Source organism: Phyllobates terribilis, unplaced genomic scaffold (genome assembly GCF_046119375.1).
Source record: "Phyllobates terribilis strain yellow unplaced genomic scaffold, ASM4611937v1 Scaffold_11__3_contigs__length_659146591, whole genome shotgun sequence".
In the NCBI taxonomy this organism is placed as follows: domain Eukaryota; kingdom Metazoa; phylum Chordata; class Amphibia; order Anura; family Dendrobatidae; genus Phyllobates; species Phyllobates terribilis.
The window spans coordinates 380,869,778-380,895,380 of NW_027362771.1; the positions used below are offsets into that span (position 1 = coordinate 380,869,778).

The 25,603-nt window shown below is 45.2% G+C and overlaps 1 protein-coding gene across 2 annotated transcripts in view; it reads left to right on the plus strand.

The window, feature by feature from the left end:
- The first annotated feature begins 9,886 nt into the window (after positions 1-9,886).
- Positions 9,887-25,603, plus strand: part of SLTM (SAFB like transcription modulator) — a 72,510-nt gene continuing 56,793 nt past the window's right edge. The window contains exon 1 of one of the 2 annotated variants that reach the window (XM_073652961.1): positions 9,887-10,168. In XM_073652961.1, the coding sequence (XP_073509062.1) occupies positions 10,034-10,168 (135 nt within the window). In that variant the 5' untranslated portion in view covers positions 9,887-10,033. The remainder of the gene's footprint in view (positions 10,169-25,603) is intronic. The other variant, XM_073652963.1, reaches the window with a different exon arrangement.

The following is a 25,603-nucleotide window of genomic DNA, read 5'->3' on the forward strand; positions in this document are numbered from 1 at the left end:
CGGCTCCGCCCTTCTGGCCTTGCTGGACTTCATTGTATTTACTACTCTTGAGCTAGCTTGGTGCTCTGTTACCGTTCTCTGTTAGTTTTGCTAGGTCTTCGGACCTCTATGTTCTTTGTTGTGTGTTTGTCTTTGACTGCTACAATTTCTGCTAGGAGGTGTCCAACTTTATCCCAGTCCCTAGTTCTTGTAGGGATTCCTCCCTTGCATCTATAGGTCTTCGTACAGACTAGCCGAGGACTTTAGCGGGTCTGATCGCAGGATCAGGTTCCCCGTTACATCGTAGGGATCCAGTTTAGTTCGATTGTAGGGACAGATCTCCTGTCTTTCCTTAGTGCTTGTAGCAGATCATAACAATCATCATCATGCTCCTCACCTTGGCACTCTCAACTCCACCGATGGAGAAGTCAGGGCCCACCGGAGGAGTCTGGTTCTCTGGTGGGCTCGTCCAATGCTGCCTAAAGCAGGTCGGGCTAAGAAAAGTGTGTGGGGGGATGTTCCAAGGAGAAATAGGGGCAGCTGGGGACCGTTTATGGACACCCGGCTGCCCCCAGGCGGCTGGGGACCGTGTGAGGACACCCGGCCGCGGGGCGGCTGGGGACCGAGTATGGACACCCGGCCGCCGGGCAGCTGGGGACTGAGTATGGATTCCAGGCCGCCAACACAGCCATGACGTGGTGGCCAGATTCCGCCTCCACATGCCTAAAAGGCCCAATTTCAAGTTCAAGCAAGCAAGCAGTATGGTATTGCAGCCTGGGGGTGGGTGGGTGGCAGGATGCATACTTGCGCTTGCATTGCAAGGAATGGGGGAGGTACAATTGAACACTGCCCTGGGACTAGAACTTGCATGGGGATAGTTGCAAGTCTGCATCTTCTGATGCGGCAAGGATCACTTATGATGGGCACACTTTTAGACAGTGACCTGGGAGTCAGAGATGCTTCCAGGGGTCTTCCCCATGCTGTTCCCATGTCTTTTCAGCACTTTATGCATGTGTCACACAGCACATGGCCAGATAAGGTTGTAAAATGTTAAAATGACATTTCCCGGTGAATGCATTTGTCATAGTTGAAAGCAATACAAAAGTGCAAAAACGCATAAAAAATGCTACTTGTGAACATAGCCGAAGGTGTGGAGGAGTATTTTTGTTTTTGGTCATTTATTTTAACTTATACACAAGTCTTTTCCCTGGAAAGGATGTTCCTTAACATATTTCACAGGAAAAAAGTTTCACTTTCGTCTTTGAACGTTTTATTGTGAGCCCGTAAAAGTGGCTTAATACCTCTGACCACGTTGTTGACAGCAGTGACCTGGGGGTCAGAAATGCTTCCTGGGGCGATCCCCATGCTGTCCCCATGTCATTTGAGCACTGTCACTATCGTTTTGGGCACTTGTTAGGCTTTTAAAAGACTGCCGGGGGTGCCACCGCAAAAATGCTCGAGTCTCCCATAGACTAACATTGGGCTCGTTGCTCGGGTCGAGCACCCGAGTATCACGGCGAGCTCGGCCCGAGCTTCGAGCACCCGAGCATTTTAGTGCTCGCTCAACACTAGTGGTTACACATGCACAGCTCTCTTTTTTTTGCATGGGACTTATTATTTAGTAAAGCTATGGGCTTTGAAATGTAGAAACACAAAAAATAAAGTTTCTCCTAGAAGATGTATTAGAAAACAAGTAGTAAAATGTAAAAAAAACAACAACTTATTATTTATCTGGTATCTGCTGTCAACCCCTTTCCTCCCCTTGGCAGTTTTCTTTTTTTTTACCTCACAACCTGGAATTTCACTGTTGTTTTGAGGATTTGCATCAGTTCATATAAAGAACATACCTACAACTGTGAACATTTGGTTTTCTTTTTATTGTGAAGCACACAAAAAATAAGAGAAAATAACTGAAAACTTCAGTGTGTATAACTATTCACCCCCCTAAAGTCAGTACTTTGTAGAGCCTCCTTTTGCAGCAATTACAACTGCAAGTCTCTTTGGATAAATCTCTATGAGCTTTTCACATCTTGCCACTGGGTTTTTTTCCCATTCCACAAGGCAAAACTGCTCTAGCTCCTTGAAGTTAGATGGTTTCCTTTGGTGAATAGCAATCTTCAAGTCTGACCACAGATTCCCAATTGGATTGCGGTCTGGGCTATGACTAGGCCACTCCAAAACATTTACACATTTCCCCTTAAACCACTTGAGCATTGCTTTAGCAGTATGCTTTGGGTCATTGTCTTGTTGGAAGGTGAACCTTCGTCCCAATCTCAAATCGCTGACAGACTGAAACAGGTTTTGCTCAAGAATATCCCTGTATTTCACACCATCCATCCTCACCTCGACTCGGACCATTTTCGATGTCCCTGCTGTCGAATAACATCCCCACAGCATGAAGCTGCCAACATCATGTTTCACTATGGGGATGGTGTTCTTGGGGTGTTGAGCTGTGTTGGTTTGAGCCAGACATAGTGTTTACAAAACGTTCAATTTTGGTCTCATCTGACGACAGCACCTTCCTCCATACATATAGGGAGTCTCCCACATGTCTTTTGGTAAACTCAAAACGAGCCTTACAATTTTTGTTAGTAAACGCTTTTTTACTGCCCACTCTTCCATAAAGGCCAACTCTATGGAAGGTGCGGCTTATTGTGGTCGTATGGACAGATATGTCAGTCTCTGCTTGGGAAATCTGCAGCTCCTTCAGGGTTACTTGTGGTCTCTATGCTGCCTCTCTGATTAATGCCCTCCTTGCCCGGGCTGGGAGTTTTAGTGGGCGGCCCTTTCTTGGCAGGTTTGTTGTGGTACCATGTTCCTTCCATTTGAAGATAATGGATTTGATGGTGCTCCGGGAGATCATCAGAGATTGGGATATTTTTTTTAATAACCCAACCCTGCTTCATAGCAAAAGGGGTGAATACATAAGCACATGCCACGGTTTAGGTATTTGATCGCTTAAATTTAATTTATGCCTATATTTTCTCACTTCACCAACTTAGACTACTTAGTGCTAATGCATCACACACAAATAGGATTACAAAAATATTTCAACACAGGTTGTAATGTAACAAAATAGGTAAAAAGCCAAGGGGGTGAATACTTTCGCAAGCCACTGTACATGTTAAAAAAAAAACATGAACTCTTGACGTCAGTCCTACACCAAGCAGAGCTACATACAGGGCTGCCTACAGGAATTTTGGGGCCCCATTCTGGCAAAATTTTTGGGCCCCCTTGAGACTCTGTCCAGGCTACACCCCAGCTCCGCCTCCATCCCTCGAACCTTCCACAGTCCCACCGCGCACTCTTGGAAAAACTCCACTTCTGCACCATGTCCTCACCAATCACACATTAAGAGTTCCCAATGAACACCATATCACATACATAGTCATCAGCTTTTATTCAAGCCAAAAGATTTTTTAAGCCGCCACCACGACAAGGAGACTCTTCTGGTCGTGCCCTACCCTACTCTAATCTATTAAAAATTTCTTATAATACCCAATATTATTTTTAGGTATATTTTTATCTAAGGGAATGTGTCACATACATTTTTTAAAATGACCAATAATACCACATACAAGGGACAAATACCGTCACACCGTGACCAGATCACATATTACCACCACATAGTGACCGAATAATACCACATATAAGGGACAAATACCGCCACACTGTGACCAGATCACATATTACCATCACAGAGTGACCGAATACTACAATACTGATCATTAATAAAAAACAGAATACTAATATTACCATAAGTGCCATTATACACAGGAGCTCTGTACATATATATATATTGTCAGTGTACAGATAACACACTGACTCCCTGGTGACGTCTCTAGTTGAAGTCCTTCATCTTCGTTTTTCCTTTTCATCCAGCGCAGACCGCTATCACTTCTTCTAGCCAGGTCTCGTCTCTGCATAAAATAACAGTTATCTGGAGCAGCTTCTAGAGCACATTTCCCAATTTTTCCTCAACTTCTACACTACACTGGATGAAGAAAAAAAAAATGACATAGTGCCGCCTTGCACAGTAACAGGATCCCCCACCCCACTGAAAACATTATTCTCAATAATAAAATACATCACAGCAGTAATAATATTCATAATTAGTCCCTACAGTAATAATGTCCCACATCCTGCCTCCAATGTCTCCATCCTGCCCCTGTATTCATTCTGACCCCCCATTTTTCTATTCTGCCCCCATGTCTCCATCCTGCCCCCATTTTACCCCTTCTCCATACTGATCCCATCTCCATTCTGATCCTCGGACGCACGTTCACAGTAAGGGAACCTGCAAGAAGCCACTACGGGCCCCCGGCTCTGGCTACATTCAGGTGCATCTCTCTAAATTAGAATGTCATGAAAAAGTTAATTTATTTCAGTTATTCAATACAAAAAGTGAAATTCATATATTATATAGAGTCATTACAAACAGAGTGATCTATTTCAGGTGTTTATTTCTATTAATATTGATTATGGTTTACAGGCAATGAAAACACAAAAGTCATTATCTCAGTAAATTAAAATAATTAACAAAAAACACCTGCAAAGGCTTCCTAAGCGTTTAAAAAAGGTCCCTTAGTCTGTTTCAGTAGGTTCCACAATCATGGGGAAGACTGCTGACTTGATAGATGTCTAGAAGGCAGTCATTGACATACTCCACAAGGTCCCAGAATTCCAATTTTTAATTGAAAAACAAGGTCTCAGAGTCTGGAGGAAGAGTGGAGAGGCACACAATCCAAGCTGCTTGAGGTTTAGTGTGAAGTTTCCAGGTCCACTGTGTTTTATCAAGACCAAAGTCAGCGCAGCCGTCTACCAGGAAATTTTAGAGCACTTCATGGTTCCCTCTGCCGACAAGCTTTTTGGAGATGGAAATTCCATTCTCCAGCAGGACTTGGCACCTGTCCACACTGACAAAAGTACCAATACCTGGTTTAAAAACAACAGTATCACTGTGCTTGATTGGCCAGAAAACTCGCCTGACCTTAACCCCATAGAGAATCTATGGGGTATTGTCAAGAGGAAGATGAGAGACACCAGACCCAACAATGCAGATGAGCTGAAGGCTGCTATCAAAGCAACCTTGGCTTCCATAACACCTCAGCAGTGCCACAGGCTGATCGCCTCAATGCCACGCCGCATTGATGCAATAATTGATGCAAAAGGAGCCCTGACCAAGTATTGAGTGCATTTACTGAACATACATTTCAGTAGGCCAACATTTCGGATTTTAAAATCATTTTTCAAGCTGTTGTTACAAAGTATTCTAATTTACTGAGATAATGACTTTTGTGTTTTCATTGGCTGTAAGCCATAATCATCAGCATTAACAGAAATAAACACTTGAAATAGATCACTCTGTTTGTAATGGCTCTATATAATATATGAGTTTCCCTTTTTGTATTGAAGAACTGAAATAAATTAACTTTTTGTTGATATTCTAATTTAGTGAGATGCACCTGTATGTCATATACTAAATTCTGTTCTATGTCCTTAAAGAAGTCATCCAGTACTTTTTTCCAATTGCCCCAATGTACACTGCTCAAAAAATAAAGGGAACACTTAAACAATAGAATATAACTTCAAGTAAATCAAACTTTTGTGAAATCAAACTGTCCACTTAGGAAGCAACACCGATTGACAATCAATTTCACATGCTGTTGTGCAAATGGAATAGATAATAGATGGAAATTATTGGCAATTATCAAAACACCCTCTTTAAAGGAGTGGTTCTGCAGGTGGGGACCACAGACCACATCTCAGTACCAATGCTTTCTGTCTGATGTTTTGGTCACTTTTGAATGCTGGTTGTGCTTTCACACTCGTGGTAGCATGAGACGGACTCTACAACCCACAGAAGTTGCTCAGGTAGTGCAGCTCATCCAAGCTAGCACATGAATATGAGCTGTGGCAAGAAGGTTTGCTGTGTCTCTCAGTGTAGTGTCCAGAGGCTGGAGGTGCTACCAGGAGACAGGCCAGTACACCAGGAGACATGGAGGCGGCAACCAAACAGCAGGACCGCTATCTCCGCCTTTGTGCAAGGAGGAACACTGCCATAGCCCTGCAAAATGACCTCCAGCAGGCCACAAATGTTCATGCGTCTGCACAAACGGTTAGAAACCGACTTCATGAGGGTGGTATTAGGGCCCAACGTCCACAGATGGGGGTTGTGCTCACAGCCCAACACCGTGCAAGACGCTTGGCATTTGCCACAGAACACCAGGATTGGCAAAGTCGCCACTGGCGCCCTGTGCTCTTCACAGATGAACGCAGGGTCACACTGAGCACATGTGACAGACGTGACAGAGTCTGGAGATGCCGTGGAGAGCGATCTGCTGCCTGCAACATCCTTCAGCAAGAGGTAGCCTGACTGCCATTAGGTACTGAGATGAGATCCTCAGACCCCTTGTGAGACCATATGCTGGTGCGGTTGGCCCTGGGTTCCTCCTAATGCAGGACAATGCCAGACCACATGTAGCTGGAGTGTGTCAGCAGTTCCTGCAAGATGAAGGCATTGAAGCTATGGACTGGCCAGCCCGTTCCCCAGACCTGAATCCGATTGAGCACATCTGGGACATCATGTCTCGCTCCATCCACCAACGTCACGTTGCACCACAGACTGTCCAGGAGTTGGCGGATGCTTTAGTCCAGGTCTGGGAGGAGATCCCACAGGAGACCATCCGCAACCTCATCAGGAGCATGCCCTGGCGTTGTAGGGAGGTCATACAGGCACGTGGAGGCCACACACAATACTGAGCCTCATTTTGACTTGTTTTAAGGACATTACATCAAAGTTGGATCAGCCTTTAGTGTGTTTTTCCACTTTAATTTTGGGGGTGACTGAAAATCCAGGCCTCTATTAGTTAATAAATTTGATTTCCATTGATTTTTGTGTGATTTTGTTGTCAGCACATTCAACTTTGTACAGAACAAAGTATTCAATGAGAATATTTCATTCATTCAGATCTAGGATGTGTTATTTGAGTGCTCCCTTTATTTTTTTGAGCAGTGTATTTAGCATGTGCCCATAAGTGTTTTTGTAATTACCTTTAGTTGTATGTCGCTATAGCTGGTCGTGTGAGCTACGGCGGCAGCCGGCTCTTCCTTCCGCTGATGTCACGTAATACCACCCACAGCCCATCACTCACCGTGGAACGAAGCACTGAGCCGGAACTTGACGTGACATCAGCGGATGTCAGAGCCGGCTGCAGACGGGGGTCACGTGATGACTGTGAGGGGCCAGCGATATCGCCGCTCACAGGCAATACATACAACTAAAGGTACATGCTAAATACATTGGGGCAATTGAAAAATGTACTGGACAACTTCTTTAATGTCATCATGGGTTTTGTGGGATTTGGGTGGAACCCCCAACATTCAGTATTTGGTCAGTATTTTACATCAGTATTTGTAAGCCAAAATTAGGAGTAGAACAATCAGAGGAAAAGTATAATAGAAACACATCACCACTTCTGTATTTATCACCCATTCCTGGTTTTGGCTTACAAATACTGAGGTAAAAAACTCACCAAATACTGAACGTGTGAACTTGGACTTTTAAAGGGAATGTGTCACCCCCCTGGGCGATATCAGACCTCTACTATGAGCATACACTGTATAGAAAAGTAAATCTATACATACCTGTATGGCCCATACCAGAGGTCTGATTGAGAGGAATCTGGTTTTATAAAGTCTGTTTTCCAAAGGCTTGGCGTCCAGGGGACGCCAAGCAAACCCTTCTTATCTGTTTACTATTCCCCTAAATCGCCGCCTCTGTGCTAAATTACCATATTCCCCCCTCCCCTGCACGTCATAGGGCCCTGTGACAGACCCTGCTCTGCCTCCCCTCCCATGCATGCGCAAAGCGTCGCAATCATGGAGCGTGCTTTGTTTCCCTCCAGCCCTATTTGGCTATGTACTGCGCCGCAGCCTTGTATTGTGCAAGCGACGCTGAGTCACTGAGACCTCCGCTCCGCTGGAACTATGCAGCCAAACGGGGCCGGAGGGAAACAAAGCACGATCCATGGGAGCGGCTCTTTGCGCATGTGCAACAGGGAAGGCAGAGCTGGGCACGTCACAGGGTCCTGTGACGTGCAGGGGAGGGGGGGGGGATATGGTAATTTAGCACAGAGGCGGCGATTTAGGGGAATAGTAAGCAGACAGGAGGGGTCAGCTTGGCGTCCCCCGGACGCCAAGCCTTTGGACAACAGACTTTATAAAACCAGATTTCTCTGCAATCAAACCTCTACTATGGGCCATACAGGCAGGTATAGATTTACTTTTCTATACCCTGTATGGCCATAGTAGAGGTCTGATATCGCCCAGGGGGATGACACATTCCCTTTAAGGCAAATGGAGTCCAACGCGTGCCACTCTGATTGGCCCCCTTTTTGGCAGTGTCTTGACACCATTTGCCTCATTACACTCATGGAGACCATTGATGGTTCGGCTAGAATCCTGTTGTTCCGTGATTCAGATGGCGCCCCCCGACACAGTCATGGATGTTGTGCAGAAATCAGACAGAATGCAAATTAATTGCTGCCGTGGTGGACTGTAGAATGGCTCATGTTCTGGATGTCCAGGTCTGTTCACATGGGACCTATACACGGACACTTTCTATCTAGATTCTCCAGGCAGACAATCCGCAGTGTATTACAGTCAGCATTCTGGATCTCCCTCACACACGGCAGAAAACTACTCTGCAAAATACAGCGCTGCGCATTTCCAATGCCCTTGAGAACTAGGCCCCATTCAGACGTCAGCGATTGTTCTCCAGAATACACAGGCCAGCTTCTCCGCAGTGTTTTGGATCAGATCTTCTTCAGTGTCAGGTTTTACTAGAATTTTCTTGTAAAAAATAGCGACGCTTCTCCTGTCTACAATATTGAAACTGGACAGAACGCGGAGCCATGGACTCAGCTGGACATGGACTCGGATGGACATGGACTTGGATGGACATGGACTCGGCTGGACATGGACTCGCTGGACATGGACTTGGATGGACATGGACTCGGCTGGACATGGACTCGCTGGACATGGACTTGGATGGACATGGACTCGGCTGGACATGGACTTGGATGGACATGGACTCAGCTGGACATGGACTCGCTGGACATGGACTTGGATGGACATGGACTCGGCTGGACATGGACTTGGATGGACATGGACTCGGATGGACATGGACTCGGCTGGACATGGACTTGGATGGACATGGACTCGGCTGGACATGGACTTGGATGGATATGGACTCGGCTGGACATGGACTCGGATGGGAGAGTCTGAGCCACAAGTTGGACCAAAAACTGACGTCTCAGTGATTCTTTATGGACTCTCAGTCCATGAGAAAACATGTAGATGTGAACAGCCCCGTAAATTATAACAGGCACGTTATATCTATGAAAACCATTAGTGTGAATGAGCCTTTCTATGGAGAAATACCTCTTTGGTGCCATATTTACCACTGTGGATGTTACAGACAATTCCCAGCGTATCATTCCTGCAAAGACCTACACTCAAGGGTTAATGTACCCCCAGCCCTGCAGGACAGGATCCATGTAGATTGCTGTGAAGCACACGGTTGACATTTGGTAAAAATAGTGTAATATGCTGAAGTGTGTATAATCCACCCAGTGTGACCCCGCCTGAACTCTAAGGGGGATCTTCATTAAAAGCCGCATTAAATCCACATTGAATAATCCTTCATGTGGATTTTAAAGTGCTTTCGCTTCGAAATCTGAGTGAGAAAACAGTGTAAATAAAGTCCAGCAATTGTGGCGTTACCGCTCCGCTTTACGATTCGTGTTATGTGAGCAAATGACCAGTAGTGGCCGCTCTACCTCCACAGCCGCTGTATAAGTCAGGACGGGACCCTCCCACTTGTGCGTGAAGTGGGCGTGGCCAATAGTTACTAGCCCTGCCTGCTGCTGGCTTTTGACGTCACCGGAAGCACGGGTCCGTCTTGGTCAGTTGTCGGATTCATCCTGTGAGGCGGGACTCAGGCCTGGTCATTGCGGTAGCCGTGGTTAGTGATTTGGAGCTACTGCCCAGTATGGCTTCATCCAGCAGCCCGTCCGAGCGAAAGAGAGTGGCTGACCTGCGCGTTATCGACCTCAAGACCGAGCTGAAGCGAAGGAACCTGGATGTTACCGGGGTGAAGAATGTGCTGGTGGCGCGCTTGATGCAGGTAGGCGCGGTACATAGGGAGACTGTAATCCGCCGGAGAGGGGTGACGTGTAACATCTGCCCCTGTTCGTGTATAATGCTACTACTCTGGTGACCTCCTTACTATAGATAGGATTGATATTATGCAGCATCCAGGCCCTAGTACTGCAGGCCATGGCCAGTGACCCTTATGGACCGGGGACTGTCCACTAACTCTGTGACCAGTGACGCACAGGACCCCCTCCCGCCGGCCCGGGGACTGTCCTCTGACCCCGCGCCCAGTGACGCACAGGACCCCCTCCCGCCGGCCCGGGGACTGTCCTCTGACCCCCGCGCCCAGTGACGCACAGGACCCCTCCTGCCGGATCGGGGACTGTCCTCTGACCCCGTGCCCAGTGACGCACAGGACCCCCTCCCGCCGGACTGGGGACTGTCCTCTGACCCCGCGACCAGTGACACACAGGACCCCCTCCTGCCGGACCGGGGACTGTCCTCTGACCCCCGCGACTAGTGACGCACAGGACCCCCTCCCGTCGGATCGGGGACTGTCCTCTGACCCCGCGCCCAGTGACACACAGGACCCCCTCCCGCCGGACCCGGGACTGTCCTCTGACCCCACGACCAGTGACGCACAGGACCCCCTCCCGCCGGACTGGGGACTGTCCTCTGACCCCCGCGACTAGTGACGCACAGGACCCCCTCCCGTCGGATCGGGACTGTCCTCTGAACCCGTGACTAGTGACGCACAGGACCCCCTCCCGCCGGATCGGGGACTGTCCTCTGAACCCGCGACCAGTGACGTACAGGACCTCCTCCCGCCGGACCGGGGACTGTCCTCCCTGAAACTCGCATTAGGACTGCGGTAAAAGTGGGTTAGATCTGATCACATGTGATGTCACTGCTCCTCACGTTTGTAAAAAGAGGGTGAAGGACTAAATTTAGGATTGCAGAGCCATTTTGTTGGTGACTGCAAAGTGAAACTGAGATGTGGACAGTCACTGAGGATGGCAGGGCCAATTCTAGCTTTTCTGATAACTAATGCGCCTCCCTCCAGTGCAATTAAAAACTTGCACTTAATAAATGCAGTTCTTCCATTTTTCTTGGACTGAGAGTTTGTTCACAGTGATCATTTGTGTGGTAAAAAACACCTGGTAACTCAACTCTCCAGTTCAGTATGATTATCGTGATGTCAAACTTGTGATTTTTTTTTTTTTTAATTAAAAAAAAAAATTATATATATAAATATTTTTAAAGTCTCCAGTTTCTGAGACTTGTAACGTTTTTATTTTTCTATTGATGGAGAGGTGTTGTCTCCCTTTTGCATGATGACTTAACAGTTATTTATAACATTTATTGTCGCTACAATGTTTTTATCTTTTTTGGGAGTTGGGGTGACAGACTGCAATTCTTATGTTTTGATTAGTCAGAATATGAAATTTCCCAAAGTAGTTAATAATATACAAGTGCTTCTCACTAAATTAGAATATCAAAAAGTTAGTTAATTTCAGTTCTTAAATACAAAAAGTGAAACTCATATATTATATAGTCATTACAAACAGAGTGATCTATTCCAAGTGTTTATTTCTGTTAATATTGATTATGGCTTACAGGCAATGAAAACAAAAGTCATTATCTCAGTAAATTAAAATAATTAACAAAAAACACCTGTAAAGGCTTCCTAATCGGTTAAAAAGGTCCCTTAGTTTCAGTAGGCTCCATAATCATGGGGAAGACTGCTGACTTGACAGATGTCCAGAAGGCAGTCATTGACACACTCTACAAGGAGGGTAAGCCACAAAAGGACATTGCTAAAGAAGCTGGCTGTTCAGAGTGCTGTATCAAAGCATATTAATGGAAAGTTTAGTGGAAGGAAAAAGTGTGGTAGAAAAAGGTGCACAAGCAACCGGGATAACCACAGCCTTGAAAGGATTGTTAAGAAAAGGCCATTCAAAATTTTGGGGGAGATTCACAAGGAGTGGACTGCTGCTGGAGTCATTGCTTCAAGAGCCACCACACACAGACATATCCAGGACATGGGCTACAAGTGTTGTATTCCTTGTGTCAAGCCACTCATGACCACTAGACTACACCAGAAGCGTCTGACCTGGACTGTTGCTCAGTGGTCCAAGGTGTTGTTTTCAGATGAAAGTAAATTTTGCATTTCATTTGGAAATCAAGGTCCCAGAGTCTGGAGGATCGAAGTCGATCGCAGCATTGCGGTGGCTAAGGGGAGGTGATCGGTATACTCACCTACTCTTCTGGCTGCGGCTTCCCGGATGTTGCCATGACGACCCGATGACAACATCCAGGTCATCAGACAGCAGGAAGATTTTTTTGGTCGTGCGCAGTACATGACCAAACTATCTTCTCACTGTGCAGCGCTGACAGCCTGCATATCACAGGCCTATGCTATGCTGGCAATTAGAATAAAAAAAGTGAAAGTCCCATAGTGGGACAAAGTAAACACACAAAAAAAACTGTCAGAATGAAAGAAAAAAAAAATTGTAAAAAAAAAAAAAAATAATCCACCAAAAATATAATGTACCCATCAATAAATATTATGAAAAAAAAACAAAACAATAAAAGTACACATATTTGGTATCGCTGTGTCCGGAACGACCTGACCTATAAAATTGTCCCACTAGTTAACCCCTTCAGTGAACACGGTAAAAAATAAAAAACGAAGCAAAAAACAATGCTTTATCATCATACCGCCAAACAAAAAATGGAATAACACGCAATCAAAAAGACTAATATAAATAAAAATGGTACCGCTGAAAACGTCATCTTGTCCTGCAAAAACCAAGCCGCCATGCAGCTTCATCAGCCGAAAAATCAAAGTTATAACTCTCAGAATAAAGCGATGAAAAAAAATTTTTTCTATAAAATAGCTTTTATTGTGTAAAAGCGCCAAAACATAGAAAAACAATATAAATGTGGTACCGCTGTAAACTTACTGACCCGAAGAATAAAGCTACCTTATCAATTTTACCACACGCGGAGTAGAATAAAAAAATTCAAAAAAAAAACAATTCCTGAATTGTTGGTTTTTGTTTATTCTGCCTCCCAAAAGCTGAAATAGAAAGTGATCAAAAAATGTCACGTACCTGAAAATAGCACCAATAAAAACGTCAACTCATCCCGCAAAAAACAAGCCATGGAAAAATTATACCTCTCAAAATATGGCGATGCAAAAACTAGATTTTACAAAATGTCTTTTAGGCTATGTGCCCACGATACTTAAATGCTCAGGATTTTTTCCTGAGCGTTTCTGCATCTCCCTGGCATAAAAAAACGCATGCGGATTGTACATGCGGATTGTACATGCGTTTTTCCTGCCAGGGACATGCGGATTTTAGCAACACTTGGAAAGTGCTTGTCAACTTGGTCACACTATATAAATCCATGCAAACAGCATGGATTTATATAGTGTGACCTGAGAGAATGTCAAAAAATAAATATATACTTTCCCTCCGATGGCCCGCGCTGTGTTGCTTCGCTCGGTCCCGGCTGCCGGCAGCGGTAAAGTGAAGGACCTGCCGACGTCAGCGTCGTGTCACCCATCACATGGCTCTGACATCAGCGCAGGTCCTTCATTCCATCGCGAAGTGCTGGGAAGCAAGGAGAAGCGCACCGCGGGCCGCCAGAAGGTAAGTATACATTTATTTTTTATTTTATTCTTTTTTTACACCTTTTTTTTAATGGTACCTGGGTGTGGATGAGACTCTCCTCTCCTCCACACCCGGGTACCATCCGCACATTAGAACGCGCCAATTACGCAAGTACAGATGTAGTCTTGCGGAATTGGCACGTTCTAATGCAAGTCAATGGCGGCGAAAACACAGCACTTCCGCAAAACAATTGGTAGTGCTGTGTTTTTTTCCGCAATGATAATCCGCAGCGGAAATTTCCGCAGCATGTGCACAGCACATACGGATTATCATTGGGGGACATTGCACGCCTTCTACCATGCGTTTTTGATGCTGCGGAAACGCTTAAAAAACGCATCGTGGGCACACAGCCTAAGTGTGTGACAGCTGTCAATCATAAAAACCCGATATGATTCTGGCATCTCTGTAGTCGCACCGACCCGAAGAATAAAGTCGTCTAATCACTTATACCGCACTAGGAACGGCGTAAAAAATAAACGCTAGGGTTGGGGTTAGGGTTGTTTTTTTTTTTTCAAAAGTAAAAAAAGATGACGATATGGCAACTAGTGTTGAACGCAAGTGCTCGCTACTTGAGTTTGCATCGGGTACTCAGGTAGGTATTGAGTATCGTGGGTGCTCGAGTCTCCGACCCATATGCTTCGCGGCCAAAAAAACCTCGCGGGGATTTCCTGCCATGCACGAGCGATCCCCGCATGTTTTTTTTGGGTATCTAATAACCGTGAAACATGCGGGCAGGGACTCGAGCATTTCACTTGAGCACCCGTGATACATGGTGCATACTGGAGTACCCGGTGCAAACTCAAGTAGTGAGAACTTGCGCTTAAGACTAATGACAACTTATTCAATATGATGACCTAATTTTATCAAATTCTGTGTCGTACCTCTGGGTTCAAAATGTTCACTATACCCCTTGATAAAATCCTCGAGGGGTGTAGTTTCCAAAATGAGGTCACTTGTGGGGAGTTTCCACTATTTAGGCACATCAGGGGCTCCCCAAATGCAACATGGCGTCCGCTAATTATTCAAGCAAATTTTACATTTAAAAAGTCAAATGGCTCCTTCCCTTCTGAACCCTGCCGTGCGCCCAAACAGTGGTTTTCCCCCACATATGTGGTATCTGCTTACTCAGGAGAAATTGCACAACAATCTGCATGGTGCAATTTCTCCTGTTACTAGTGATGAGCGAGCATGCTCGGTACTCACCCGAGCATCTCAGTACTCGAGATGCTCGGAGCTCGCCGAGTACTTGCGGCATGTTCGGGCGGGAGCTCGGGTCCCCGTCCTGCATGTTTGGCCCTATTTAGAGCACCAATCATGCAGGGATTGTCTGCCACTCACTGTAATGTCACAGCCATGGTGGTTGTGGCATTACAGTGATTGCCCAAATCGATGGGAACAGTGCTCACAGTGAAACATGAAAAGCCGGCAATTCATCAGCGGCATACACCGGTACCCGACAATTTAGAGCAGAAAGAATAGAGCATCACACATAGATTAGATAGATAGAAACAGGTCAGTCACATATATAATAAGTAGCGTGACAGTGTTGGTTACTGTACTTGTCATTTAGTGTTAAAATAAAGGATTTATTAAAAAAAAAAAAAAATTGGCGTAGGGTTCCCCGTAATTTTAGTCTCTAGCGGAGGTTAAGCAGATGGCTGGGACAGATGTTTGAAGCCTGGGAAGGGGGTAATACCCACAGAGTTTCTCAGGCTACTAATAGCCCCCAGCTGAATACTTAGGCTTTAGCAGCTATTAAAATGGGGGACCCCCCAAAAAAATGATGTGGGGTCCCCCATATTTTAATAGCTAGCAAAGGCTAGGCAGACAGCTGGGGGGCTGATATTAATAGCCCAGGAAGGGTGCCATGAATATTGCCCCCCCTCCCTCCCAGGCTAGAAACACCAGCCGTCAGCTGCCCCAGAAATGGCGCATTCCATAGGATGCGCTAATTCTGGCACTTAGCCTCGCTCTTCCCACTGCCCTGTAGCGGTGGCAGTGGGGTAATAGGGCTGGGGTTGATGTCAGCTTATAATGCCAGCTGACATCAAGCCCAGGTTAGTCATGGAGAGGCGTCTATAAGACACCCCCATTACTAACCCCATAGTCAAAGTTAAAAAATAGAATTAGACTTACCGGTAATTCGGTTTCTAATAACCCACCACGACAGCACCAAAGGAGGATGTCACCCCACCCTAATAGGGACAGGAAACACAGAGGTTAAATAGCCCCTCCCTCATCCTCCCGTGTTTTTATAAAGGACAACACAAGTATGGATGCTTCAAATTATATTTATTCAAATTAAATGATTGGCTAACCTAACCTGGGAGGGAATTACCAGTGCTGTCGTGGTGGGTTATTAGAAACCTAATTATCGGTATGTCTAATTCTATTTTCTCCAATAACCCCCCACGACAGCACCAAAGGAGGAGTACCAAAGACTCCTGTTTAGGGAGGGACAATGGCCTGAAGCACTTTCTGCCCAAAGGCCAAGTCTTTAATGGACATTTAAATTAAGTTTGTAATGCTTGGTGAAGGTATGGACCGAGGACCATGTAGCTGCTCTACATATCTGCTCGAGGGAAGCGCTAGCCTTTTCTGCCCAGGAGACGGACATGGCTCTAGTAGAGTGTGCTTTCAGTTTCTCTGGTGGTGAGAGATTCTGGATTTGATATGATTCCACAATTGCTTTCTTGATCCAAGTAGCGATGGTCACCTTTGAGACCTTCTTCCCTCTGTTCTGACCAGATGGCTGAATAAAGAGGTTCTGATCCTTCCTCCAGGCCTCTGTCTTTTGGAGGTAGTGAAGAACAACCCGCCTTACGTCCAAAGTATGGAATGCTTCTTTCTTTTTATTTTTTGACAAAAGGAAGGCAGAATTATTTCCTGAGATCTATGAAAGTCTGAGACTACATTTGGGAAGAAAGATGGGTCCAGTTGTAGAATAATCCTATCATCCAGGATTCTCAGATATGGGTCATTCACCGAAACGGCCTGGATTTCTCCCACTCTCCTGGCAGTGGTAATCGCTACTAGAAATGTTGTTTTCCAGGCTAATTTATCCAGCTCTATTGAGGCCAAAGGTTCAAACGGTGGTAGCGTCAGACCTTTAAGGACGATATTAAGATCCCATTCCCCCGGATGGATATTCCTTCTGCTTGGATATTGTCTGAGCCTTTTATGTGCAGACCTGATAAGGAACGAAGATGTCTTTCCGCCCAGAAGAATATTCTTGCTGAGATACTTTTTAGATTCTCGTATCTTGTACTCCCTTGATGGGACAGGTGAGCTACGGTAGTCATGTTGTCTGAATAGACTTTTACGTGTTTGCCATTTAATGATTGGAGCTGACATTTTGTTTGCCTCCTCCACTGCCTTTAACTCGCGGAAGTTGGAGGAACTCCTGCTGGTCTCTTCTGTCCAGACCCCTTGGAAAGGGGTTTGAGCAACGACAGCTCCCCATCCTGTCTTGCTGGCGTCTACCGTGACTGTTACCAGAGGGAACTGAGACCATGGAACCCCTGTTGCTAGGTTTCTTGGGCTGAGCCACCATGACAGGGATGTTTTCACATAATGAGGGATCATGATCTTCCTGTTTAGGGAGTCTGGGGATCCGTCCCACTGTGCAAGAATATGGGTTTGCAATACCCTGATGTGAGCCTGAGCCCAGGCTACGGATTGGATGCAGGCTGTCATGGAGCCGAGGGTTGACATGGCAAACCTTAGGGACACCCTGTTCAGGGTCTTCAGATTCGATATCTTGGACCTCAGAAGTATCCTCTTGTCCTTTGGTAAGAAGGAGGTTTGTCTGGCGGCGTTTAGTAGAACACCCAGGAACGTTTTTTCTGTGGCAGGAACCAGGTCTGACTTTTGATGATTTATCAACCACCCTAGGGTGGTCAGGATTTGGATCGTCCTTTGCAGATCTTCCTGGAGTGCTTCCACTGAGCGACCTACTAGTAAGAAGTTGTCGATCTAGGGAATGATGCAGATTTTTTCTTTTCTGATTGAAGCCACTACCTCTGACATAACTTTGGTAAATATTCTCGGTGCTGAGGATATCCCGAACGGCAATACGTTGAATTGAAAATGTAACGTCTGATCCTCTTGAACCACCGCAAACCTTAGAAATTTCCGTTATGTTGGATGTATAGGGACTTGATAGTATGCGCCCTGTAAGTCGATGGTTGCCATCACATATCCTTGTCCTATCAAAGGAACTGCTGATCTGATGGACTCCATTTTGAATCTTCTGTAGATGATGTATTGGTTTAGGGGTTTCAGATTTATTATTATTATTCTGTAGGTGCCGTTTGGTTTCCTTATCATAAACGGGCGTGAATAGTGGCCTGTGTGTCTTTCTGTTTTTGGGACCGGTGAAATAGCCCCCAAGGATAGTAGGTTTTTTAGGCCGGACATCAGTGCGGTCTTTAATCTCGGGGAGGTTAGACGAGTTCTCCTCATATCCTCCAAGAAAAGTAAGGATAATTCGATCTTTACCCCTTCTTGAATTACCTTCAAGACCCATTGACTGGAGCAGATCTTTTGCCATTGGGGAAGGTATTTCATGATTTGTCCCCCCACTACTCTGGCGTCACCGCTTCTGTTGTCGCTGTCCTTTTGGGGAAAAAAATATTCCTATCTTTCCCCCCTTTGGGGTAGCTCCATCGACCGGACTTGCATTTCCCCTTGTACTGGGGATTCTATTCCCGAGGGGGGCGAAAGGGGGTCTTCTTGTAGTGTCTGGGTTCAGGCGGGGATTTCTTTTTATCAGCCGCCTTCTCCAGGAGGTCGTCAAGGGCCTGGCCAAACATATATTCTCCCCTGAAGGGAATGGAACAGTTTTATTTTAGAGGCCACGTCACCGTTCCACGATTTCAGCCATAGTGCTCGCCTTGTGGAGTTTGATAGGACTGCGGCCCTGGCGGTTACCCTCACAGATTCTGCTGAAGCATCTGCCAGAAAGTCAGTGGCCTTCTGCAGTAAAGGTAGGGAAGCTTGTATCTCCTCTCTGGATGTGCCCATAGCCAGATGCTCTTCAAGCTGGTTGAGCCATCTTGACATGGACCGTCCAACACACGTGGAGACTACGTTTGTGTTCAGAAGGACTGCTGTTTCCCAGGATTTTCTGAGAAGGCTGTCCATCTTGCTGTCCAGAGGATCCTTTAGTTGCGACGAGTCCTCTAATGGCAATACTGTCTTTTTAGCGACTCTTGCCACCTGAATATCGACCTTGGGTATCTCGGTCCAACATTTTGAGGTCTCTTCATCTACCGGAAACCTGCCTTTCACCTGTCAATGGGAAAATCTTTCAGGATTTTCCCATTCGTCCAGGATTAGATCCTGAATGTTTTTATGTATCGGGAACACCATCTTTTTCTTTGAGCGGAGACCACCGAACATCTCTTCCTGGACTGATCTAGTGGGCTTCTCTTCTTCCACTTCCATCATTCTTTTTACTGCTGAGAGGAGGTCTTCCATAAATTCCATTGAAAAATAATATTTCTTATTTTCCAGACCTTCCTCTGCTGGGCTGAGTTCACCTTCCTCTATAAGGTCTTCTGGAAGGGATACTTCTCCTGGGAGTCGGAGTCTCTTTATTTTCTTCCAGGGAAATCTTCCTCTTTTTTAACTTTTGGAGGCGAATCAGAAGTGGATCGGGAAAAGGAGGCCAATGAAGACTGAACCGCCTGACGGACTATCCCTTTAATTTCTTCTGAGGGACTGCTGCTCTTCCCTAATCTTCTCTGTGCATTTCTGGCATAAATATCTTTTGCTTGAAGAAGATAGTTTTTTTTTTGAACATAAAGCACTTTTCCGGCTAGATTTATTTCCTGGTGCAGGATCCTTGTCCCCCTAGAAAAGAGGGAGAAGGGTAATTAATGTATCAATTCTAACCTGCACCTAGGAAAGGACCCCCAGTGCCAGACTTACTGGGACTGGAATTGCGCTGGGCTCCGCAGACATGGAGAAGGTAAATTCCTGACCATCCAGTGTAAGAATACAAAACGGATTAGGCCCTTCCTTAGATGTCTTCAGTCCAGGCCTCTTATATAGGCAACTGGACTCCGCGCTCTCCCTCTTTTCCTGGGGAGGGGGGTGGCAAGGCTCCTCCCCCTTGGTCCAGTTGGTGAAGCAGGAACACCTGCGATCACCTGAGGGGTTATTTATTTCTTATTATTTTTATTTATTTTTATTTTTTTGCTGCTGAGAGACCCAGAAGTGACCTAGTAGACCCTTTTTCAGCATCCCATGTCACTTTCCGGCCTCTTGCTAAGTACTTGCGTTCCAGAGTGGAACGCACACCGGAAGTGACGTTATCGGCGGTCCGCGTCACTTCCGGGATCCAGCGCGCGTCTCTCCACTATGGAGACCGCGGGAGGCCGCCTTGAGAGGGGGGAGGAACGGGGCTGGAGAGCTCGAGGAGGCCTCCAGCCCGGCACCCACCGGACCTTACCCGCAGGCGCGGACTCGGTGGGGACAGGGGTCCCGAGTCCCGGAGGAGACGGGAGCAGCATAAGGGGAGGAGGAGAAAAACTGCCCTGTCCCAGCCGTCCGGCTTAAAGGCATACTGGGTGTCTGCCGCCGGCACAGAGCACCCTGGATGACCTCTCCATCCCAATAGGGACAGGAAAAACACTGGAGGGAGGATGAGGGAGGGGCTATTTAACCTCTTTGTGTTTCCTGTCCCTATTAGGGTGGGGTGACGTCCTCCTTTGGTGCTGTCGTGGGGGGTTATTGGAGAAAAAAACACAAACACCCAGAATAAAGTCCTTTAATTGAAATAAACACACAATTTTTTTAATGTTCTAAATTAAACCATACTTACCGTCACGCCCATTCCAGCTGAAGCCAACGATCTCCTGCAATAAAAATAAAATAATAAACCAACCTCATCCTTACCTTTCCATGGTTCCCAGGACGGCTCCAGCTCTGCTACATTCACATGACAGGCTGGATCGCAGCGATTTCTCATTTTTCCAACAAAATTTACAAAACCATTTTTTTAGGGACCACATCACATTTGAAGTGACTTTGAGGGGCCTTTATGACAGAAAATACCCCAAAGTGACACCATTCTAAAAACTGCACCCCTCAAGGTGCTCAAAACCAAATCCAAGAAGTTTATTAACCCTTCTGGTGCTTCACATGAATTTTTGGAATGTGGAAGAAAACAATGAACATTTTAACTTTTTTCATAAAAATGTTACTTTAGACCCTGCATTTTTTTTATTTTTATTTTTTTATTTTCGCAAGGGTGACATGAAAAAATAGACCCCAAAATTTGTTGTGCAATTTCTCCTGAGTACGCCAATATGTGGGGGGAAACCACTGTTTGGGCACACGGCGGGGCTCGGAAGGGAAGGAGCGCCATTTGACTCTTTGAATGTAAAATTTGCTTGAATAATTAGCGGACGCCATGTCGCGTTTGGGGAGCACCTGATGAGCCTAAACAGTGGAAACCCCCCACAAGTGACAACATTTTGGAAACTAGATGCCCCAGGGAGCTTATCTAGATGTATAGTGAGCACCTTCAACCCCCAGGTGCTTCACAGAAGTTTATAACATGGAGCCGTGAAAATATGAAAATCAAACTTTTTCCACAAAAATGATCTTTTAGCCCCAAATTTTTTTCCTCACAAGGGTAAGACTAGAAAATGGACCCCAAAAACTGTTGTGCAATTTCTCCTGAGTATGCTGATACCCTATATACCCCATATGTGGACAAAATACACTGTTTGGGCGCACTGCAGGGTTCAGAAGAGAAGGAGCACTGTGTGACTTTATGAATGCAAAACTGTCTGGAATTGAGAGCCGACACCTTGTCTCATTTGGAGAGCCCCTGATGCGCCTAAATAGTGGAAACAAGGGCTATGGAGTTGGAGTCTGTATAAAATGGACTGACTCCAACTCCTAAAATATATAATAAATTGGGTACAGTAGTTCAGTGCAGATTGTGGGGAATATTTATTTCATAAGAATTTGGGAAAGTTCTGAAATGTCCTATTCCTGATCTAAGGGTCTACACTTTTAGCTGAGATGAATCTGTGCTGCAGTAAATTTATCACTTAAACATGAGCCATGTATGAAGGAGTCGGTGTCATGGAAATTGAGTCGGAGGTTTGGCTTACTGACTCCACAGCCCTGGTGGAAACCCCCCACAATTGACCCCATTTTGGAAACTAGACCTCTCAAGGATTTTATCAAGGGGTATAGTGAACATTTTGAACCCAGAGGTACGACACAGAATTTGATAAAATTAGGTCATCATATTGAATAAGTTGTCATTAGTTTTGAGCGCAAGTGCTCGCTTCTAGAGTTTGCATCTGGTACTTGGGTATGCACCATGTATCTCGGGTTCACAAATTACATGTTCGAGGCCCCGCCCCGCATATTTCATGGTTATTAGACACCCAAAAGAAAAACATGCGGGGATCGCTTGTGCATGACAGGCAATCCCTGCAAGGTTTTTTTGGCTGTATGACAGCCGTGAAACATATAGGGCGGAGACTCGAGCATGTCACTTGAGTACCCACGATACTCTGTGCATACCCGAGCACCTGATGCAAACTCAAGTAGCGAGCACTTGCCCTCAACACTAGTTGCCATATTGTCGTTGTTTTTTTTTTTTTTTCTTTACTTTTGAAAAAATCCCAGTCGTAGTGCAGCCCTAGAGTTTGTTTTACACCGTTCCTCATGCGGTATAAGTGATTAGATGACTTTATTCTTCGGGTCGGTACAATTACAGCGATGCCAGATTCATATCGGGTTTTCATTATTGACAGCTGTCACACACTAAAAAAAACCCTTTTTTTTTTTTTGCTAAGACTAGTTTTTGCATCAACATATTTTGAGAGCTATAATTTTTCCATATTTTGGCTGACAGTCATGTGACGGCTTGTTTTTTGCGTGACAAGTTGACGTTTTTATTGGTACCCTTTTCGGGCTTGTGGCATTTTTTGATCGCTTTCTATTCCGATTATTGGGAGGCAGAATAAACTAAAAACAACAATTCAGGTATTTTTTTTTTGTTTATTTTTTTTTTATGCCGTTCTGCGTGTGGTAAAATTGATAAGGCATCTTTTATTCTTTGGGTCAGTACTTTTACAGCGGTATCACATTTATATTATGTTTTGGCGCTTTTACACAACTATTTTATAGAAAAAATATTTTTTTTGTATCTCTTTATTCTGAGAGCTATAACTTTTTTTTTATTTTTCTGCTGATGGAGCTGTATGGCAGCTTTTTTTTTGTGGGACAAGATGACGTTTTCAGCGGTACCATTTATATTTACATTCGTCTTTTTGATTTTATGTTCCATTTTTTGTTTGGCAGTATGATGATAGTCGATTGTTGCTTAGTTTTTTATTTATTTTTTTTACAGTGTTCACTAAAGTGGTTAACTAGTGGGACAATTTTATAGGTCAGGTCTTTCTGAATGTGGTAATACCAAATATGTGTACTTTTTTTTTTTTTCCCCATAATATTTATGGGTGCACTATATATTTTTTTTGTTTTTTTATATTCTTACAATTTTTTTTGTTTGTTTTTTTCACTTTGATACTTTCTTTTTACTTTTACACTTTGACCCACTATGGGACTTTGACCTTTTGCAGGCTGAGCGCTTGTATAGCATAGAGATGCAGCAGCAGCATCTCTATGCTATATAGGCTCTCAGCTTGCATGCAGAAGCTACTTTGATCATGCGCAGTGCATGATCAAGTAACTTCCTGGTGACCCGGATGACGACAACTACTGAGACACGGCACAGCGCGGCACCACGGAGAGTAGGTAAGTAAGCGGCGCTTACCTCCCTTTGCTCCTGGAATTCTGCGATCGACTTTGATCGCAGCATTTTGGGAGTTAAGGTGTCGGGAGCTGTGCGGGACTGCTCCTGGCACATAGCACTGGGTGTCAGCTGTGACACCCGGTGGCGATCGCTCCCACAGCCTCTGTGTGGGCGCATTCGCCAGGGAGTACTAATACTTATCTGGTCCTATAGGCCCATGGCGCAGATGCGTATTAGTATGTATAATGTCAGAAAGGGGATACAATATTTGAATATTTTGACTACTATAATAAAAGAAATTTTCATGTGGTGGTTTAAAACTCCCAAGTGTTCATCCTAAATGTCTGTCTAATGCCATAATCCAATCTATTTTCTATATACTGTAAAAGTCCCTAGCATTCCATCACTACAGTAACTGCTTTTATTAATTTTTTTAGACCACTTCCTTTTTGATGTCTCGTTTGAGACTCCCAGTGCATGATGGGATACTCAAATGAAGAGTCATCATGGTGCAGAGACTGCGGTCACTGTCGCAGCCTTTGCCCTCTCCCTGAAAGTGTCTTCAGTAGCCTCCATTTCAGGTGCTGAGCTAATCGCTGCTCTGCTGAGTGACTGTTGTCAATTCCGAAGTATGCTCAGTAGATGCTTGTCATTGTGCAATATGCACAGTGACAGTGTGCTCTCACCGCCTCAGATCAGAAGTAATGACCCAGGAGAAGAGCAGTCTGTCAGTTCATGTGGTAAGAATAATAACCAGCGTGCAGAGACCTGTGGCGCCATTGTCCCTGGCGGCTTCTCACCGCCTGGTGTGAGGCATATCTCTCCCTGAGTGTGTGTATAGGGAGAGACCTGTAAATCCAGGGCAGCATGAGGGGAGAAGCCACCAGGGACTTGCCTGTCTCAACTAGTCTCCCGTGTGACTCTGTTCCCAGTGGCTATTAAACTGTATACAGGTGCATCTCACTAAATTAGAATATCATCAAAAAGTTAATTTATTTCAGTTCTTGAATACGAAAAGTGAAACTCATTATATAGTCACTACAAACAGTTATTTCAAGTGTTTTTCTGTTAATATTGATGATTATGGCTTACAGCCAATGAAAACACAAACGTCATTATCTCAAAAAAATAAAATAATTAACAAAAAACACCCGCAAAGGCTTCCTAAGCACTTAAAAGGGTCCCTTAGTCTGTTTCAGTAGGCTCCACAATCATGGGGAAGATTGCTGACTTGACAGATGTCCAGAAGGCAGTCATTGATACACTACACAAGGTCCCAGAGTTCCAATCTTCATTTGCAAATCCAGGTCCCAGAGTCTGGAGGAAGAGTGGAGAGGCCACAATCCAAGCTGCTTGAGGTCTAGTGTGAAGTTTCCACAATCAGTGATGGTTTGGGGAGCCATGTCATCTGCTGGTGTAGGTCCACTGTGTTTTATCAATAGTCAGCGCAGCCGTCTACCAGGAAATTTTAGAGCACTTCATGCTTCCCTCTGCCGACAAGCTTTTTGGAGATGGAAATTCCATTCTCCAGCAGGACTTGGCACCTGTCCACACTGCAAAAGTACCAATACCTGGTTTAAAAACAACAGGATCACACTGCTTGACTCGCCGCCAAACTCACCTGACCTTAACACCATAGAGAATCTATGGGGTATTGTCAAGAGGAAGATGAGACACCAGACCCAACAATGCAGATGAGCTGAAGGCTGCTATCAAAGCAACCTGGGCTTCCATAACACCTCAGCAGTGCCACAGGCTGATCGCCTCCATGCCACGCCGCATTGATGCGGTAATTGATGCACAAGGACCCCCGACCAAGTATTGAGTGCATTTACTGAACATACATTTCAGTAGGCCAACATTTCGGATTTTAAAATCCTTTTTCAAGCTGTTGTTATAAAGTATTCTAATTTACAGAGATAATGACTTTTGTGTTTTCATTGGCTGTAAGCCATAATCATCAACATTAACAGAAATAAACACATGAAATAGATCA